Here is an 18792-nt window from a genome sequence, read left to right as displayed (position 1 = left end):
CGCACACATGCACAATGTGGCAAATGAATGCGTTTACTAAGTTTAATAGATTGTTTTGATTGAAATTACATGGAAACAACGTTGATTCAACCAGTTTTTGCCCACCATGTGTGCTGTTTTCCATTTCCATTGACAAATGATCTTGACTGATCTTGACTCATAATTCTGCTGCTTGTGTTTCCTTTCTCTCTCCTTCCACAGACACCAGGCTCTGCACTCATGATGACAAGAAAGTCTCAATACCCCAATGATTCTAATTACCCAAAGTACTAAATAGCTGCAGTGGAGAACTTTAAAGCTGTATAAGTGAGGAAGGTATTTGGTCACAGGAGGCTGCTGAGGGGAGAACGGCTCATAATAATGGCTGGAATGGAGTGAATGGAACGTTATCAATCACATGGAAACAATGTGTTTGATGTGTTTGATACCACTCCATTTCTCCCTTTCAGCCTACTATGAATTAAGGTGCCACCGGCCACCTGTGTATATGGTGTACAGCAGAAACGGACTGACCATTGGGCAGTCCAGGCAAATGCCAAATGGGCTAGTCCATATTTAGCTCAGTGTGTCTGTGTTTTTTGTTGTTGTGCAGAATGATCATTATTTGGCTAATAATGGGTGCCTCTAGTAAAAAATGGCTGATGTGGGGGCCTTAAGGACAAAAATTAGACAATGCGTCAGCAATGCCCGGGACGATTTATGGTCCTTTTCCGTCCCTGAGAAAAGACAAAAGAGAAATGGAGCCAGTAGGGAGCCAGACTGATAAACGTGGGGACAAATTCCCCCACGCTGATCCATGTGGAGATAGCGTCTCTCCTACAGGAAAGGACAGATACTGTTGTATTTGTGAATTTCCCAAGTCCTTGTTTGACTTCCTGGTAGTGCACCTGACCTAACCATCTCCGACATTGTCAAGTGGAGCCGTGTGACTATTTGTCTCTCCAAAATGGCACCATATTCCCTATATAGTGGACTACTTTTTACCAGGGCCCATATGGCTCTGGTCAAAGTAGTGCACTATGAAGGTAATAGTGTGCCATTTGGAACTCAGTCCCAGTGTGGGGTCATACACAGGACAATGGGAGAGCTCCTTGCTGACAGACTGGGGTTCATGACCTTTGTGATTCCTAGCCCAAAAAAAGACCAAAGTCTGCGGAAATTTCCTTATTTTGTGTTGTTTTATTTTTCAGCCTGCAGAAATGTCCTTCTGTCATGTTGTTTTATTGTTCAGTCTGCAGAAATGTCCTTCTTTCATGTTGTTTTATTGTTCAGCTCCTGGGACATTCACATATTATGTGTAACTCTGTATAGTCTTTGCATCCTTACTAGCTCGCTGACATTAGTTTGTTCCTTTTGGCACTGTTTCCAAATATTGTGGCCATATTAATTAGCATGTGCCTCAATCCCACTGAACTCTGCTGTCACCTGTCAATGTGTCTGCTAGGAAAAGGTGCATTTAAAGTGGCACTCCAGTCTCCTTTTCACCTCATTTAATGACCGGTTTAACTCAACAAAACGCACATCTCAATAGGTGGTCCAGGTAAGTCATGACATAGCACAAGTGGGGGGAGGGGGATTTGCTCTTTTGTTCTCTATTGCTCCTCTATTGTTCCTCAAGCAAGGGGGAGGCCGATGACATCACGACTTCCCAACAAGCCAACTTCTTGAATGCCCTCCTACTTGAAGTTTGCAGATGTGTCTATAAAATACTATTTTGCTCAAAACATTTCTGAGGGCTTGAGTTTTTCTTGACCTCATGACCTGGTCAGGTAAAACTCTGGATCCTGTTCGTAGGCTATGACAAAATATTCTTATTATAGATATCTTCCCTTTTCATGTGCTATGACTATAGGGCTGGAGTTTTTCTTGTCGGGTTATGTGAATTGGAAACACTCCTGGCCTAAAGTGGATCAGACCCTTTCAAACAACCACAAACTTTGTTATTATTAATTCTGAAACGGATATAAAAAAGCCAGAGACAACAACTTCAACGGACAACATACTCTGTAGTTTAGCGAACTACTATAGAAGGACTGAGCGTTATGAAAAGAATGGTTACAATGTCTTTAAATATTAATTCCACTCTACACACACACACAATGTTAAGCAGTGGACTTTGAAAAAATATAAAAGACAGACAGGTTTCAATGTATACTGAACAAAAATATAAACACGACATGCAACAATTTCAAAGATTTTACTGACTTACATATAAGGAAATCAGTCAATTGCAATAAATGTATGTTGATAAGAATTGTCAACTGCTCACATATTAGTTTGAGTTGATGTAGCACTTGCTATAAACAAATATCATACTGAGTCTTACACATACAAATAAATTCAATAAACTACTAATCAATATCCTGTTTCAATAGTAATTAAGTAGATTTCAGATGATAAATCCACAACATTATCACAAAAGCAATTAGTGCAAATATATAGAATTGTACTGCTTTATTTAACATCCAATGTCTATCCATTATTTGTACATATTCAAAGTTAAAATATATGCTGGATTCAAAACATTGGCTATTTACTGTATATACACAGAATACAATATTCACACATGGAAAAAATGGTACCAAAAGTCCAAAAACACATTACATTTCTTAATCTCATTCATACAGCAACACACATCTTACTCAAAGTAATGGATGTTTCAGCATTACAGACTCTTTGTGCAGCTATATCAAAATGTCTATTTACAAATCTTAATAAAGAATTCCATGTTTTGATTTAAGAACAATACCCTTGAGTCAGGAAACTGTAGAATTGGTATAGATCAGTTGTTCTCATCAAATCAAATATTTCAACAGAAGTCATAGTTCTGAAAGGCTTATCTTATCTAATCTTCCAATCCCATCTCTCCTTGTTGTATTCTTGATGCGATCCTGATGGCTTCTTCGAGTGAGGGTTGTTCACTGAGCTAAGAAACAGAAAGGTTGAAATCACAGTGAGAAAACAGAATATCATTTATGCAAAATTGATGGTCTGATCAGGTGTAAGTAACATAATACAAAATCTCATCATTACTTTGGTTTAGTTTAAATCAATCAAAACTAAGGCTCCTCCCATTGCAGTCAACAGTAGCTCATATAGGCGTCAAAGGGAAGCAAACCTACATAACAGTAGACTGACTGGGTGGAGTCTACAGGGATGAGTAAAGACTAACCTTATTTACTTAAAACACTTTGTATTATCATCACAATGGAAGGACTGATGTGATCGTTGGAAGCAAATAAATAAATCAACACACTTTGAATGTTTTTGTTTCTATTTACCAATGGTTTTGTCAGGAATAGTCAGCAGTCTTTGGAATAGACAGGAGAGGTGCAGAGTTCCTAGAACACGTGTACCTCAAGACTGAATAGGACCCTTAGTGATGGTCAATACAAAAAGATGCCTGATCTCAGATTCACACTGCTGCAGGCCAGCTCAGTGAATCCAATAGAATGCACTGTAGTTCTTTGTGAGGCTGTGAGTTAGGCTAACAAACAGCTGTTTGTTAAAGCTACTGCAGTGTCATATGAACTCGCTATGCCTCTCAGCAGCCAATGGGAAGATAGTGTGCCCTGCTTGTCTCTATATGTTGTGTTGGAGGGAGTGGTGTTGTGTCAGAGGGAGTCCCCTACCTGGACAGCAATCTGTGTGCCGTTTGAGGTGGCTAACAGAGTGACAGGGTGAACCCCCTCCTCTGTCTGCATGTCCTGAAAGGAGGCCAAATCAATGGCCACCTGGGGGGGAAAAAAGAGTTCCAACATGTATTAAGATCTAAAGTCCAAAACGCATCACAAGTGAGATTGATTGGAAAGTCTGAAGAGGGAGTTTTGCCGATTAATTGGAAAGTACCCAGTTCTATGTGTGTTTGCTGTGGGCGTGTTCATAGAAATAGAATCACTAGTCATCATTCTAGTTATGTTAAGGTATGAACAGAACTAAACAACACAGGGACACATTTGGGGATTTCAGATCATGGTGGTAAAAGTTTTAGTAAAACTCACCTGCTCTTCTGTACCATCTGCTGCTACCATGGTGACTGAATGTGTTCCATCTGCATTAAGCATTTCATGGGAAGGAACAGTGAAGGTGGTGCCATCACTGGTTACCATGGTAATTGTGTTTCCCAACGCCTGCATGTCAGCCTGCGAGATACTGACCTGGGAATGAAAAGGCATGTAACATATTTTACTATACACTATGAAGCACTATATACAGTTGAAGTCGGAAGTTTACATACACCTTAGCCAAATACATTTAAACTCAGTTTCACAATTCCTGACATTTAATCCTAGTAAAAATTCCCTGTCTTAGGTCAGTTAGGATCACCACTTTATTTTAATTATGTGAAATGTCAGAATAATAGTAGAGAGAATGATTTATTTAAGTTTTTATTTATTTCATCACATTCCCAGTGGGTCAGAAATTTATATACACTCAATTAGTATTTGGTAGCATTGACTTTGTTGTCCTTAAGCCATTTTGCCACAACTTTGGAAGTATGCTTGGGGTCATTGTCCATTTGGAAGACCCATTTGCGACCAAGCTTTAACTTCCTGACTGATGTCTTGTGATGTTGCTTCAATATATCCACATAATTTTCCTTCCTCATGATGCCATCTATTTTGTGAAGTGCACCAGTCCCTCCTGCAGCAAAGCACCCACACAGCATGATGCTGCCACTCCCGTGGTTCACGGTTGGGATGGTGTTCTTCGGCTTACAAGCGACCTCCTTTCTCCTCCAAACATAACGATGGTCATTATGGCCAAACAGTTCTATTTTTGTTTCATCAGAACAGTGGACATTTCTCCAAAAAGTATGATCTTTGTCCCCATGTGCAGTTGCAAACCGTAGTCTGGCTTTTTTATGGTGGTTTCGGAGCAGTGGCTTCTTCCTTGCTGAGCGGCCTTTCAGGTTATGTCGATATAGGACTCGTTTTACTGTGGATATAGATACTTTTGTACCGGTTTCCTCCAGCTTCTTCACAAGGTCCTTTGCTGTTGTTCCGGGATTGATTTGCACTTTTCGCACCAAAGTACGTTCATCTCTAGGAGACAGAACGCGTCTCCTTCCTGAGCGGTATGACAGCTGCGTGGTCCCATGGTGTTTATACTTGCGTACTATTGTTTGTACAGATGAATGTGGTCCCTTCAGGCGTTTGGAAATTGCTCCCAAGGATGAACCAGACTTGTGGAGGTCTACCATTTTTTCCTGAGGTCTTGGCTGATTTCTTTTGATGTCAAGCAAAGAGGCACCGAGTTTGAAGGTAGGCCTTGAAATATATCCACAGGTACACCTCCAATTGACTCAAAAGATGTCAATTAGCCTATCAGAAGCTTCTAAAGCCATGACATCATTTTCTGGAATTTCCCAAGCTGTTTAAAGGCACAGTCAACTTAGTGTATGTAAACTTCTGACCCACTGGAATTGTGATACAGTGAATTATAAGTGAAATAAATCTGTTAACAATTGCTGGAAAAATTACTTGTGTCATGCACAAAGTAGATGTCCTAACCGACTTGCCAAAACTATAGTTTGTTAACAAGAAATTTGTGGAGTGGTTGAAAAACAAGTTTTAATGACTCCAACCTAAGTGTAACTTTAACTGTAACTCACCATTTGCCCTCTATTAATTATTGTACAGTTAAACAAAGCAGTCTTCTGTGGGAAGCATTGGAGTCAACATGGGCCAGCATCCCTGTGGAACGCTTTCGACACCTTGTACACTCCATGCCTGACGAATTGAGGCTGCTCTGAGGGTAAAGGGGGAGGGGGGGGGTGCAACTCAATTAGGAAGGTGTTCCTAATGTTGTGTACACTCAATGTATAAAGTTTGTATGTGAAAACTATTTAAGATGCATACTTTCAGTTTTTCCAAACTCCAGTGGTGGAAAAAGTACCCAATTGTCATACTTAAGTAAAAGTATAGATACCTTAATAGAAAGTTACTTAAGTAAAAGTCAGCCAGTAAAATACTATTTGAGTAAAAGTTTAAAAGTATTTGGTTTTAAATATACAGTGGGGAAAAAGTATTTAGTCAGCCACCAATTGTGCAAGTTCTCCCACTTAAAAAGATGAGAGAGGCCTGTAATTTTCATCATAGGTACACGTCAACTATGACAGACAAAATGAGGAAAAAAACCCCCAGAAAATCACATTGTAGGATTTTTTATGAATTTATTTGCAAATTATGGTGGAAAATAAGTATTTGGTCAATAACAAAAGTTTCTCAATACTTTGTTATATACCCTTTGTTGGCAATGACACAGGTCAAACATTTTCTGTAAGTCTTCACAAGGTTTTCACACACTGTTGCTGGTATTTTGGCCCATTCCTCCATGCAGATCTCCTCTAGAGCAGTGATGTTTTGGGGCTGTCGCTGGGCAACACAGACTTTCAACTCCCTCCAAAGATTTTCTATGGGGTTGAGATCTGGAGACTGGCTAGGCCACTCAAGGACCTTGAAATGCTTCTTACAAAGCCACTCCTTCGTTGCCCGGGCGGTGTGTTTGGGATCATTGTCATGCTGAAAGACCCAGCCACGTTTCATCTTCAATGCCCTTGCTGATGGAAGGAAGTTTTCACTCAAAATCTCACGATACATGGCCCCATTCATTCTTTCCTTTACACGGATCAGTCGTCCTGGTCCCTTTGCAGAAAAACAGCCCCAAAGCATGATGTTTCCACCCCCATGCTTCACAGTAGGTATGGTGTTCTTTGGATGCAACTCCGCATTCTTTGTCCTCCAAACACGACGAGTTGAGTTTTTACCAAAAAGTTCTATTTTGGTTTCATCTGACCATATGACATTCTCCCAATCCTCTTCTGGATCATCCAAATGCACTCTAGCAAACTTCAGACGGGCCTGGACATGTACTGGCTTAAGCAGGGGGACACGTCTGGCACTGCAGGATTTGAGTCCCTGGCGGCGTAGTGTGTTACTGATGGTAGGCTTTGTTATAATAATATAATATAATATGCCATTTAGCAGACGCTTTTATCCAAAGCGACTTACAGTCATGCGTGCATACATTTTTGTGTATGGGTGGTCCCGGGGATCAAACCCACTACCCTGGCGTTACAAGCGCCGTGCTCTACCAGCTGAGCTACAGAGGACCAGGCTTTGTTACTTTGGTCCCAGCTCTCTGCAGGTCATTCACTAGGTGTGGTTCTGGGATTTTTGCTCCCCGTTCTTGTGATCATTTTGACCCCATGAGGTAGATCTTGCGTGGAGCCCCAGATCGAGGGAGATTATCAGTGGTCTTGTATGTCTTCCATTTCCTAATAATTGCTCCCACAGTTGATTTCTTCAAACCAAGCTGCTTACCTATTGCAGATTCAGTCTTCCCAGCCTGGTGCAGGTCTACAATTTTGTTTCTGGTGTCCTTTGACAGCTCTTTGGTCTTGGCCATAGTGGAGTTTGGAGTGTGACTGTTTGAGGTTGTGAACAGGTGTCTTTTATACTGATAACAAGTTCAAACAGGTGCCATTAATACAGGTAACGAGTGGAGGACAGAGGAGCCTCTTAAAGAAGTAGTTACAGGTCTGTGAGAGCCAGAAATCTTGCTTGTTTGTAGGTGACCAAATACTTATTTTCCACCATAATTTGCAAATAAATTCATTAAAAATCCTACAATGTGATTTTCTGGATTTTTTTCTCTCTCAATTTGTCTGTCATAGTTGACGTGTACCTATGATGAAAATTACAGGCCTCTCTCATCTTTCTAAGTGGGAGAACTTGCACAATTGGTGGCTGACTAAATACTTTTTTCCCCCACTGTACTGAGTGGCGCAGTGGTCTAAGGCACTGCATCGCAGTGCTAACTGTGCCACTAGAGATCCTGGTTCGAATCCAGGCTCTGTCGCAGCCGGCCGCGACCGGGAGACTCATGGGCGGCGCACAATTGGCCCAGCGTCGTCCAGGGTAGGGGAGGGAATGGCCGGCAGGGATGTAGCTCAGTTGATAGAGCATGGCGTTTGCAACGCCAGGGTTGTGGGTTCGATTCCCACGGGGGGCCAGTATACAAAAATATGTATTCACTAACTGTAAGTCGCTCTGGATAAGAGCGTCTGCTAAATGACTAAAACGTAAATGTAAATGTTAAGTATCAAAAGTAAAAGTATTATCACTTAAAATTCCTTATATTAAGCAAAGCAGTTGGCACCATTTTCTTGTTTTGAAAATGTACGGATAGCCAGGGGCACACTCCAACACTCAGATATTATTTACAAAAGATGCATTTCTGTTTAGTGAGTCCGCCAGGCCAGAGGCAGTAGGAATGACCACATGTTCTCTTGATAAGTGCGTGAATTTGACAATTTTCCTGTCCTGCTAAGCATTCAAAATGTAACGAGTAGTTTTGGTTATCAAGGAAAATGTATGGAGTAAAAAGTACAATATTTTCTTTAGGAATGTAGTGAAGTAAAAGTAAAAGTTGTCAAAAACATAAATAGTAATACCTAAAAAAACGACTTAAGTAGTACTTCAAAGTATTTTTACTTAAGTACTTTACACCACTGCCAAACTCACTTCACTCGCGCATAAGAGGGAAGGCTTGCACTACTGGTGCTGGTACATGCACAGATCAATCACACTGCTGGAACGCCGATTAAGCTGTTTACATGTACTAATGGCATACTCGGCCCTCTGCCATAATCAGTTTAATATTTAATTATTAGTGTGCATGTAAACATACTCAGTGTATGGTGCCATGGGTATAGAGGTGTGTAGATGTAGAGGGATAAATGGAGTTGTTGAGACATGAATTAAGAGAGGTTGCTAACATAGAAATAGAATGAATATGCTCGTTCTAGTTTAGTATTTGCTAACTTGTAGGGTAGTCAAGTGTGATCAAACGCACATCCTTTAGTGGGGCGCAGGGCCGAAAAAAGTAAGTATAAAATAAATACAGCCTGCACACTCATAAGCTCCAACACGCACCTTTATTCACAAACAAACAACGTTTGATCCTTTAAGCCATTTCCTGTGAACGCCATCTGATTCATTTATTATTATGACAACCACTTTTGGGTATTAACATACGTTTTGTCTACCTGACATAAATGTCTATACAGTTATAATATTCAATAAATAAATACATATACACAGCATATATAAAAATCCCCTTTCAACCTAAATATGTATAGACCACCCTAATTGATGCTTGTCCTATGTCTATAAATATGGGTGTGGTACACTTCCGGTGAAATGACTAAATTAGTGTGCAGGCTCCATTTCTTTTATACTAACCTGTTGGGTTCCATCGGGGTGTGTTATGAGCTGCACATGCTGCTGACCAATGGCCTCAGTCTCAGTCATCTGTTCCAAACAGGACTCCTCCTCCTGCTCCTCCTCAACCGGGGCAAAATTAACTGAGGGATCGTCGATGGCCTCTGAATCACATGGAATAACAACAATGACATTTCTCAATAATCGTCTCGTGACTCAGTCATTACTCTGGTTGCAGTCCTGATAAGGGCATAACAGCAGTCAATGATTCACTGTGAGCAACCTTTAAACACTGTGCCGTGAGGTATACGTCAGACTTTAGAGGTAATCTACAGGTAACTGCTAAAATAAAGGAAACACTTGAGTAAATTAGGGATACAAAGTATATTGAAAGCAGGTTATTCCACACAGGTGTGGTTTCTGAGTTAATTAACTAATTAAAAAACATCCCATCATGCTTAGGGGTCATGTATAAAAATGCCCAGTTAAACATTATTTTGGCTACCATGGCTAGAAGAGATCTTAGTGACTTTGAAAGAGGGGTCTCAAAGGAGCATATGGGGTTTAAAGGGTGTGTGTCTCAGTCACCAGATCTCAACCCAGTTGAACACTTACGGGAGATTCTGGAGCGGCGCCTGAGACAGCGTTTTCTACCACCATCAACAAAACACCAAATTATGGAATTTCTTGTGGAAAAATGGTGTCACATCCCTCAAATAGAGTTCCAGACACTTGTATGCCAAGGCGCATTGAAGCGGTTCTGGCGGCTCAACGTCCTATGAAGACACTTTATGTTGGCGTTTTGGCAGTTACCTGTATGTTTTATGGTTATTATGTCACCACTAGTTACGCCTGTGTACACATAGGATGTGTTCTTTTTTCCTCCTCCCCAAAATAGACAAAAAACAGAGGAGAGGAAAGACAAATAAGATGAAGTCATCCATTGATGACTAATACATCTGTGTAAGGTGGTGTTGACTTCCAAGCCTGACCTGTAGGGGGTTCGTAGTATGCCTCCTGCTCTTCCTCAATGGGCTCTGTGACGTTATGCGCTGTGCGTTTGTGCATGGCCAGGGTGGAGATCTGCTTGTAGGTCTTCCCACAGTGGTTGCAGTTGTAGGGCTTGCATGGTGTGTGGACAACGTGGTGTTTGTAAAGGCTGGAGTACTCTGTGAACCGCTTGTCACAGCCTGGGACTGTGCATACGTAAGGCTTCTCTCCTGTAAATTCATCCCATTCATTAATCACAGTGTAAAACGCCACACAACAAAAGGACTGAATAATGTTGTTGTGTGACTTTTAACATAAAGAGAAACAGAAGGACTACATACCTGTGTGGATCCTCACGTGGTTCTTATAGTTGGTGGCACTGGCGAAGGCTCGCCCACAGCCAGGCTCTGCACAGTAGTAAGGCCGCTCCCCTGTGTGTGTGCGAATGTGCACCTTCCTGATGTTAGAGGTAGTAAACGATCTCCCACACCCCTCAAACGGGCACATGAATGGCTTCTCTCCTACAGTACAAAGGGGGTGATGAGCTTGTTCAAGACCTCTTCAAGTTCATGGATGAGATCATTTCTAACAGCATGATCACATGATTTCTAATCCAAATGGGACGGCAAAAATAAAAACTAGTTGTACACTGTAGATTGCATATGTAACTAAATCTGACTCTGGATAAATGTTGTACCTGTGTGGGTTCTGATGTGCTTTTGGAGGTCACCAGACGTCTTGAACGACTTTGCACAGTGCACTTCCTGGCAGCGATAAGGCTTCTCACCAGTGTGTGTCCTGATGTGGCTTTTCAGGCCATACCCTTTTGGGGAAAAAACACATTTTGCTGAGTTGGAAACGCGTGCTGTACATTTTCTGGATCAGTGTCACACTGACCGACATTGTTCAGATAATGAGTGAGCAATTGTTCAAACTGAGGAAATGGATAACTCCTTAGCCATTTCCCAACAAGGTTGCTATGACACATGCCTAGAGCACCTCAGCTTCATACAGTGCCTTGCAAAAGTATTCATCCCCCTTGGCGTTTTTCCTATTTTGTTGCATTACAACCTGTAATTTAAATGGATTTTATGCTCCTCTGTAGCTCAATTGGTAGAGCATGGCGCTTGTAACGCCAGGGTAGTGGGTTCGATCCCCGGGACCACCCATACGTAAAAATGTATGCACACATGACTGTAAGTTGCTTTGGATAAAAGCGTCTGCTAAATGGCATATTATTATTATTATATTATTATTATTATGTAATGGACATACACAAAATAGTCCAAATTGGTGAAGTGAAATTAAAAAAATTACTTGTTTCAAAAAATTCTAAAAAATAAATAATGGAAAAGTGGTGCGTGCATATTTATTCACCCCCTTTGCTATGAAGCCCCTAAATAAGATCTGGTGCAACCAATTACCTTCAGAAGTCACATAATTAGTTAAATAAAGTCCACCTGTGTGCAATCTAAGTGTCACATGATCTCAGTATATATACACCTTTTCTGAAAGGCCCCAGAGTCTGCAACACCACTAAGCAAGGGGCACCACTAAGCAAGGGGCACCACTAAGCAAGGGGCACCACCAAGCAAGTGGCACCATGAAGACCAAGGAACTCTCCAAACAGGTCAGGGACAAAGTTGTGGACAAGTACTGATCAGGGTTGGGTTTTTAAAAAATATCAGAAACTTTGAACATCCCACGGAGCACCATTAAATCCATTATTACGAAAATGGAAAGAATATGGCACCACAACAAACCTGCCAAGAGAGGGCCGCCCACCAAAACTCACGGACCAAGCAAGGAGGGCATTAATCAGAGGCAACAAAGAGACCAACGATAACCCTGAAGGAGCTGCAAAGCTCCACAGCGGAGATTGGAGTATCTGTCCTTAGGACCACTTTAAGTCGTACACTCCACAGAGCTGGGCTTTACGGAAGAGTGGCCAGAAAAAAGCCATTGCTTAAAGAAAAAAATAAGCAAACACGTTTGGTGTTTGACAAAAGGCATGTGGGAGACTCCCCAAACATCAGATGAGACTAAAATTGAGCTTTTTGGCCATCAAGGAAAACGTTGTCTGGCGCAAACCCAACACCTCTCATCACCCAGAGAACACCATCCCCACAGTGAAGCATGGTGGTGGCAGCATCATGCTGTGGGGATGTTTTTCATCAGCAGGGACTGGGAAACTGGTCAGAATTGAAGGAATGATGGATGGCGCTAAATACAGGGAAATTCTTGATGGAAACCTGTTTCAGTCTTCCAGAGATTTGAGACTGGGACGGAGGTTCACCTTCCAGCAGGACAATGACCCTAAGCATACTGCTAAAGCAACACTCGAGTGGTTTAAGGGGAAACATTTGGAATGGCCTAGTCAAAGCCCAGACCTCAATCCAATTGAGAATCTGTGGTATGTACACCAGCGGAACCTATCCAACTTGAAGGAGCTGGAGCAGTTTTGCCTTGAAGAATGGGCAAAAATCCTAGTGGCTTACAGAGACATACCCAAAGAGACTTGCATCTGTAATTGCTGCAAAAGGTGGCTCTACAAAGTATTGACTTTGGGGGGGTGAATAGTTACGCACGCCCAAGTTCTGTTTTTTTTGTCTTATTTCTTGTTCGTTTCAAAAGAAAAAATATTTTGCATCTTCTAAGTGGTAGGCATGTTGTGTAAATCAAATGACACAAACCCCCCCAAAATCAATTTTAATTCCAGGTTGTAAGGCAACAAAATAGGGAAAATGCCAAGGGGGGTAAATACATTCGCAAGCCACTGTATCTCAAAAGGTTTTATGACCTTTGTATTAGTCTGAAGGTAATGTATTACCTGTAGCAAACTTCTTTCCACAGCCCAGGTGATCACACAGATATGGCCGGTCACCTGTGTGGTACCTCTCATGTACCTGCAGAGGGCAGAAAATAGCAAATCAAACAACATTAACAGATCAGTCATTTGGATCAATTAAATCTGACTCATTCTACACTACCGGTCTAAAGTTTTAGATAACCTACTAATTCAAGGGTTTTTCTTTATTTTTTACAATTTTCTACATTGTAACTACATCAAAACTATGAAATATCACATATGGAATCATGTAAGTGTTAAACAAATCAAAATATATTTTATATTTGAGATTCTTCAAATAGCCACCCTTTGCCTTGATGACAGCTTTGTACACTCTTGGAATTATCTCAACCAGCTTCATGAGGTAGTCACCTGGAATGCATTTCAATTAACAGGTGTGCCATCTTAAAAGTTAATTTGTGGAATTTATTTCCTTCTTAATGCGTTTGAGCCAATCAGTTGTGCTGTGACAAGGTAGGGGGAGATATACATTTTACATTTTAGCAGACGCTATTATCCAGAGTGACTTACAGTTAGTGAGTGCATACATTTTTCATACTTTTTTCATACTGGCCCCCCGTGGGAAACGAACCCACAACCCTGGCGTTGCAAGCGCCATTCTCTACCAACTGAGCTACACAGAAGATAGCCCTATTTGGTAAAAGACCAAGTCCATATTATGGCAAGAACAGCTCAAATAAGCAAAGAGAAATGACAGTCCATCATTACTTTAAGACATGAAGGTCAGTCAATATGGAACATTTCAAGAACTTTGAAAGTTTCTTAAAGTGCAGTCGCAAAAACCATCAAGCGCTATGATGAAACTGGCTCTCATGAGGACCGCCACAGGAATGGAAGACCCAGAGTTACCTCTGCTGCAGAGGATGAGTTCATTAGAGTTACCAGCCTCAGAAATTGCAGCCCAAATAAATGCTTCACAGAGTTCAAGTCACAGACACATCTCAACATCAACTGTTCAGAGGAGACTGCGTGAATCAGGCCTTCATGGTCGAATTGCTGCAAAGAAACCACTACTAAAGGACACCAATAAGAAGAAGAGATTTACTTGGGCCAAGAAACACGAGCAATGGACATTAGATTGGTGGGAATGTGTCCTTTGGTCTGAGTCCAAAATGGAGATTTTTGGTTCCAACCGCTGTGTCTTTGTGAGAAGCGGTGTAGGTGAACGGATGATCTCTGCATGTGTATTTCTCACCATAAAACATGGAGGAGGTGGTGTTATGGTGTGGGGGTGCTTTGCTGGTGACACTGTCTGTGATTTATTTAGAATTCAAGGCACACTTAACCAGCATGGTTACCACAGCATTCTGCAGCGATACGCCATCCCATCTGGTTTGGGCTTAGTGCGACTATCATTTGCTTTTCAACAGGACAATGACCCACTACACCTCCAGGCTGTGTAAGGGCTATTTTACCAAGAAGGAGAGTGATGGAGTGCTGCATCAGATGACCTGGCCTCCACAATCCCCCGACCTCAACCATATTGAAATGGTTTGGGATAAGTCGGATCGCAGAGTGAAGGAAAAGCAGCCAACATGTGCTCAGCATATGTGGGAACTCCTTCAAGACTGTTGGAAAAGCATTCCAGGTGAAGCTGGTTAAGAGAATGCCAAGAGTGTGCAAAGCTATCATCAAGGCAAAAGGTGGCTATTTGAAGAATCTCAAATATAAAATATATTTTGATTTGTTTAACACTTTTTTGGTTACTACATGATTCCATATGTGTTATTTCATAGTTTTGAGGTCTTCACTATTATTCTACAATGTAGAAAATAGTCAAAATAAAGAAAAACACTTGCATGAGTAGGTGTTCTAAAACTTTTGACCGGTAGTGTACGTTCAAGATGTCATTTTTAGGGAGCGAGTGTGCTTTACCTTCAGATGGTGTGCTGTTGTGTAGAGTTTCCCACAGCCCTCATAGTCACAGCGGAAAGATTTCTCTGTAGGCTGCTCCCTAGAACTACGACCACTCTGCCTTTGAAGCACAATCTGAAATAAATATGTATCCAATGTAAGCTGGTGGTAAATATGATATGACATAGATAAACATGAGAAGTATAGTACCTGCATCTGCACACCACAATCTTGCTCGGCTCTCATCAGTACGGAGTTGACATCATCAGCTTCCACCTGAGAAAACAAAAGGGGAAAAAACCAGTGACCATTTTACCTCAGAAACACAGATGAGGTATTCGAAAATGGCATACAATGCTGAGTTGATAAGCTGTTAAGATACAATGTCAATAGCAAACGACCTTAGTGGTGTATTGTTCCAGCACGTTGATGGTCTCTTGGTCGAGGGTTCCATCAGTGTTCAGGTCTGACACTGTCCCATCTGCCTGGATGGCCAGGATGGTGTTGGTCTGGGGCATCTGTACTGTGTGCTGGATGTATGCTGTGGTGCCATCCTCCAGCTGAACAGCCTGCAGGGTATTCTGGTCATAGGTATCTGTGAGGGAGTTTCAGTGAAGTTTAATACCCTATGGCAAAAAGTTTTTATTTACCCATCCAAATTTCGCATGACATTTTTTTATGAAACACTGGGTAAAAACACATTTATTGACAAAAGGATTACAACAATACACTAACTTAAAAAGATGCAATATGCAGAAATCGCTCAGCCATTTCCTAGTTGCAAAAACTATAAAAGTTTGCCTAATTTCAGTTTATGTGACAAAACAAGCAATGTAGAGAATCACTGTATCATCTAAACCTCTGAAATATATTTTCTATAATATTGTCTTTTCAGCTGATGTACAAAACCGAAAGTAAAAGATGCAAAAACTAAACTTAAGAACGGGAAGCTTAGAAATAGTGCATATAGAACATATCTACCACTTCTTATACTTACTTGATGATGAGAATGACAGTTCTATGATTCACATTTATATGTGAACTTGGTCGGGTCGCCCAAAAACGTACATGTTGCAGCTTTAAGAGGGAGACAAACCTTTTGGTGTGTGGATGTAAGCGGTTGTGCCATCTTCCAGCTGCACTGCCTGACCATCCTCAAGTCTCAGACCATCTCCTCCAATTACATCACACAAAGGGGATCCTGTCCACCTGTTGGCCTCCTCTGATAAGTAAAAATTGGGAAATATTGATATTATATCACTTTTCCCATTACAATAGTTTCAACTTAAAGTGAATAGTGACACGAATAAGCAAAATGCCTAACTTTAAAACAAAATAAGCAATGATTCATTAAAAAACACAGCAATTATTAACATTGATAAGAGGAAAACAGACCTGCTCTTGGCATTGATACATGTTGGACATATGCAGTAGATCCATCCTCCAGCTGAATGACCTGTCCATCCATGAACTTGCCATCTGAAATGGAGACTGCACTCTTCAATCAGACTGCTCTCATCAAATAATGGACTAAATCATGATAATAATCAATAGATAGAAGAAATCTGTCATGACTAGGCCAAGTAAGGTTATCAACTCTTTCTACATGGTCAGACCGTTTGGGGGGGTTACTTTATGCAGTAGTGTTCACTGTTAGTCAAGCCAATACCTTCATGGCCACTTTCCATTACTGTATGTTTATGGAGATGATTGACATTTGAGTTACCTTTAGGGTTGTGCTGTATGTAAGCTGTAGAGCCATCTGCAAGGGTCACAGCCTGCAAACTCACAGTGTCCATGTCCATCTGATCGCCATCTATTGAACAAAAATGGCACAACCATAAACAAATGAAAAAAAACTGGCTCTAGATGTACAACAGCATGTGTAAGTAACTTTTTCCTTTGCTGGCAACTTGGCACAATCCCCACCGATAAATGGAAAGGCATGGATGAACTCACCTGAAACAGCCTCTGCCAAACAGAGGGTGACCTGCTGAGTGTCTCCACCTGCATTTTGGAACTCTGCAATGCCCTGGGAGTCCCGGTTAATCTGAGCCAACAGCATTGTCGCTCTGTCCAGACGAACACACACACACGTTATATTCACTGTATGTGTGGCTGCATTGGGTGCAGTCAGACACTTTCCATACAGCTCTTGCAGTCAGATGCACAATGGTAACTTATGGATGTGAATAGACCCAGTTTATTCAGTTGGGCAGCAGTGTCTGTTGCATTACTAGATCATATGTACATTAATAATACAAATCTAATGTCCAGCTGCTTTCAGCTGACATGTTGTACAACAGTAGACAGGACCTGCGCAGATTCAACAGTTCATGTTGTTGCCAAGTTGGATGGAACTTGATAGGACAGTCAACAGTGCAGCTTCAGCTAGCTATGTGACAGACATAACGTTACCGTATCAAATATGAATGTGATTGGTATTGGATCTTTGTTGCCTATACCTAGGTAGCTATAGTTAACGAACTAAATTTGACAGAAACGTTAGCTAGTTAACTTGAGAACAGTTTTTGTTCGATTAACGTTAGCTAACCGACACTCTGTGGTCATTTGTAACTAGCTAAGTTAGCTAGCTAGTTCGTCATTCATGTATCTACCAATGTTGAGAAAAGGCAAGTTAGTTAGCTGAAGAAACAGTCAATGGGGAAATCGAGGTTATAAGTTAGCCTCTTAAACGAACTGCTAATATTAACTAGTTAGCAGGCAGCTGTTACTAGTGTGAAGAAGAGCGCGAACAAATCATTTGCTAGTGCTAATTAGCATGTGGGCTAGCGAATAATAAAACATTTTAGACAATACATGATTTTAACTATGGTTTAATTAAGTATATTTCTCCTATCAAACGCCGCGCACAGCTATCCCCTTCCGTCTCCCAAACTGGATATGGCTGTAGAAAGGCACACTGGGTAAAAGCACATTTATACGAACCTCTAAAATTTCCAACAATCCCTTCGGTTCGACCACCATGCATCAGGGCAGGAAATGTTCTCCTGTGCGCGCACCCTGGAACATGTACAAAGATAGCACTTGCCCAGATATGATCTGTATGATTGGCAAATATTTCAGTCGCGCAAGCTACTAGTAATCTCATTGGTTCAAAGTCTATTCAATCATTGTTTGATGACCTCCCATTTCCATTCATTTTCCTCATTCAGCTTTTGGGGTTCGTTCTATACGCCATTCTGGATCACAATTGTGACCGCTTAACTTTGCACGTATTTTCTAGCGGTTTCCAATAAAATATCAGTTTCACGTCACTGGTTGTTATACTTCATATTAATGCAGTTCGTTCAGCACAACAAACAAATATAGAATCCTAAAAAACACGTTTTCGAAGTTGGACACAGCCATTTTGGAACCGTAAAGCCTCATGGTGGCGGAGAGTGGAGCAAGGTAGTGGACAATGCAGTAGAATAAAACTCCAGGGTATTTGTAATGCATTTTCTATACATTGACAGCCAGCAGTGTCTGTTAAATGAAACTACCCAGATCCAGGATAACGATATGCAGTTTGAAGCAAGGTTATAGCCACGTTTTAGGTCGTCTATATCGTGCTGCGCAGTATGCAGTCATATCGGTCACTAATAATGTAGACACCGTAAAGCTCTACTGGTGTTAGTGATCAACTCTAGCCAAGGAGGACATGCCACCCTTCGAACCCATAGTTGCATATGTACTATAATTATAATTAGCTGTCCATAGTTCTAAATAGATTACACATCACCTGATCTGACAGAGTATACGGACATTCCTCTCAAATCTAGCCTCCAAATCAAATTACTGTGTGCACAAGTGTAAGTGTGTAGTTATGGTAGTAAACAGTCAAATGCA

At 41.2% G+C, this 18792-nt stretch overlaps 1 protein-coding gene across 3 annotated transcripts; it reads right to left on the bottom strand.

The window, feature by feature from the left end:
• Window positions 1-2183: 2183 nt before the first annotated feature.
• Window positions 2184-17955, bottom strand: LOC311111461 (zinc finger protein 143-like). Of its 3 annotated transcripts, none has more exons than XM_084154195.1 (16): window positions 17890-17955; window positions 16900-17012; window positions 16667-16756; window positions 16336-16431; window positions 16037-16162; window positions 15342-15535; window positions 15151-15216; window positions 14962-15075; window positions 13048-13123; window positions 10915-11040; window positions 10559-10738; window positions 10220-10447; window positions 9249-9391; window positions 4002-4157; window positions 3633-3734; window positions 2184-2926 (listed from the first exon to the last, which is right to left on the bottom strand). In XM_084154195.1, the coding sequence occupies exons 2-16, from the start codon at window positions 17003-17005 to the stop codon at window positions 2846-2848; spliced, it is 1884 nt and encodes a 627-aa protein (XP_084010321.1). In that variant the 5' UTR covers window positions 17006-17012; window positions 17890-17955; the 3' UTR covers window positions 2184-2845. The 3 variants fall into 3 exon arrangements, with proteins under 3 accessions (XP_084010321.1, XP_084010322.1, XP_084010323.1); XM_084154196.1 differs by having other exon boundaries at window positions 16336-16419; window positions 17890-17952; XM_084154197.1 differs by lacking the exon at window positions 17890-17955 and having other exon boundaries at window positions 14962-15216; window positions 16900-17008.
• Between the last annotated feature and the right edge of the window lie 837 nt (window positions 17956-18792).

This window comes from Coregonus lavaretus (assembly GCF_964263955.1).
Source record: "Coregonus lavaretus genome assembly, chromosome: 37".
NCBI lineage: Eukaryota > Metazoa > Chordata > Actinopteri > Salmoniformes > Salmonidae > Coregonus > Coregonus lavaretus.
The sequence above is the reverse complement of the archived record's forward strand: the minus strand, read 5'-3'. Positions and strand labels throughout refer to the sequence as shown.

Bases quoted from the DNA above. Each gene is read 5' to 3' on its own strand.
- LOC311111461 (XM_084154197.1), bottom strand. From the start codon at position 17,005: ATGCTGTTGGCTCAGATTAACCGGGACTCCCAGGGCATTGCAGAGTTC. The intron at 9,392-10,219 runs GTCAGGCTTGGA...CATGTGATTCAG, and splicing joins ATACTACGAACCCCCTACAG to AGGCCATCGACGATCCCTCA. The intron at 3,735-4,001 runs GTGAGTTTTACT...TTTCCCCCCCAG, and splicing joins CAGATGGTACAGAAGAGCAG to GTGGCCATTGATTTGGCCTC.